Source organism: Camelina sativa, chromosome 4 (assembly GCF_000633955.1).
Source record: "Camelina sativa cultivar DH55 chromosome 4, Cs, whole genome shotgun sequence".
NCBI classification, from domain to species: Eukaryota; Viridiplantae; Streptophyta; class Magnoliopsida; order Brassicales; family Brassicaceae; genus Camelina; species Camelina sativa.
Genome location: NC_025688.1, coordinates 26,955,678 through 26,957,807, shown reverse-complemented (window position 1 = coordinate 26,957,807; position 2,130 = coordinate 26,955,678). Strand labels below are relative to the sequence as shown.

The window sequence follows — 2,130 nt, the reverse complement described above, 5'->3', positions numbered from 1 at the left end:
ATGATCCTTGTATAGAACTTTGATGTGACGAGTCTTCCCAAAATGTAAGCTTTTGAACGGAGGACGAGAGTGAGATTAAGCGGCAGGGAGAGAGTACTGTCGAGATGGAAAGAGACACCGCCGTAGAGAGGAACCTGATGGCCATGCACCACAGTCAGCAAGTTCGTTTCTCTGTTTCTACCAACCGTGAACTTGTTCATCTCACCGGAGGAAAGGAGGAGGTTAGAGTAGTGAAGGAGGATAGGAGAAGCAGTGACGTGCACGGAGAAGAAGTTTGATGGGTTTCGGTAAAAGATCCTCACTGTCGAATTGAGAGACAACATGTCCGTAGGCACTCCGCTCAGATCGTTCCCGGCTTGCACGTATAAGTTCCTCACGAGCATCCCCTGCAGCGCAACAACAACATTCTTGTCTATTTTTCAGTCTGACACCTAATCACATTCCAAACCAAATCAACCCACATTTGTCTACTTGTCTCTCAATAGATTATATTTGTATTATATTCATAGTTGGCTTCTTTTTATTTATTTTTGTATTTTCCAAAAGTTAAGCTGTTTCTTTTAAGGAGAAAAAAACAGAAAACACTAGTTCCCACTAGACGAGTGAACTCAGGGCTTTTAGAGTCACCGAGTGAGAAAGGAGTTACCTTTACAACAACTTTAGGAGGGTAGGATTTGCTAGCACCCCAGAGAATAAGAGAGAAGAGAGAGAACAAGAGTACTAAGGAGAGGAGCAAGCAAGCGTAGAGGCGCAGATTCCGAAACGGGTCGTCGTCGTCATCTCCGCCGTCCGTTTTGTCGTCTCCACCGTCGTTGACGAATCGACGGTCTTCACGGACGGACTTGTAAGAGAGGAGGGCACGGTCAGAGAAGCGAGAGGTGGATGACTCACGGGAGTGATGGATCGGTGAGCAGTGGTAGTAATGCGGGTGTGAAGGTGAGCCCATGAGACTGCAACCAGAGCCGAACGACATCTTCTCAACGTCATGGTTGGAAGGACTCTGTACGTAGTAAAGAGGTCTAATGGCGGAACGCGGCGGAGACAAAGCCGCGTCGATGCTTGTTGCCTCAGAGTCTGTCTTCGCATGCATGTTCTTTCTCTTTCCTTTTAAGACAAGAAGCAGAGCAATGAAACAGAGAAACAGAGAGGGGTAGTGCCGTGTTTTTGGATCTTTTTCTTTGTACACACCACGTCGAAACGAATTTGGGAGAGTGTGCAAAATTAAAAGAAGAGAGCCGTATAGTGAGAGAGATGATGGGGTCTTCATAAATCATCTTTTTAAGCAATGGTTGGTCCCATTTTTTAGTGGTACTACTTACTCACGCGCTTACAGGCGTGGCCATAACACAAAGTACATTAGATGGCGGAAGGTGAGCCTCACGGTCGGGACTCAGAGCGTAGGACTATATATATGGACACAGTCAACTGTACTGACAGAGTTACCCAGAATGTCTTTGAAGATTTGAAAAAAAAACTCTTTCTTCAATAAATATAGAAGAAGAGAATTGAATCAAGATTCTTTTACGTTCTTAAAACTTTCCTCAGTTTGGTGGGTAAAAAAGGCCCATGTTACAGGCCCAGTCACATTATTATAACTTCCTTAAATGTTTGTATATGGTTCTTCTCCTTATGCATGATGATGCCATTGACTACAAAAGATGCACGAGCGAGATACAATAACACAAGACTGATCACATGTTCTTGACATGCTAAAGAATGATGGCTTGTGAGCCATCGTTAGCTGTGAATGTTGTTTTGTTTACGTCCTAGGGAGCAGCAATGTACAAGTCAATGTATCATCTGGTTTTGGAACAGCTCGACCAATTTACAATCGAATATGATACGTATACCGTTCTAGCCTGATTAATATTGAACCGGATCAGTAATATTACCGCATTAATAACATGAATTAAATAATGAAGATTTTTTCTTTTTGTCTTTAACTGTGAATATGAATTGATGGACAAAATTAATGAAACAAGAAACTAAACGATCTAACATTTGAAAAATGGTGAGATTGAGGACACAAATTTCTTTGTTTTGTAGGTTAAAAAGACCCACCACATGCACCCACATTTTAATTTGATGAAATTGACCCCTAAAGAACGATTTTGTTAAAAAAAAAAAAAA

The 2,130-nt window shown here is 42.1% G+C and overlaps 1 protein-coding gene across 2 annotated transcripts in view; it reads right to left on the bottom strand.

The window, feature by feature from the left end:
• The window catches only part of LOC104782692, a 2,343-nt gene extending 1,024 nt beyond the window's left edge, over positions 1–1,319 (bottom strand). The window contains exons 1-2 of one of the 2 annotated variants that reach the window (XM_010507698.2): positions 647–1,319; positions 135–386 (exon numbers count right to left, since the gene is read on the bottom strand). In XM_010507698.2, the coding sequence (XP_010506000.1) occupies positions 135–386; positions 647–1,267 (873 nt within the window). In that variant the 5' untranslated portion in view covers positions 1,268–1,319. The remainder of the gene's footprint in view (positions 1–134; positions 387–646) is intronic. The other variant, XM_019245023.1, reaches the window with a different exon arrangement.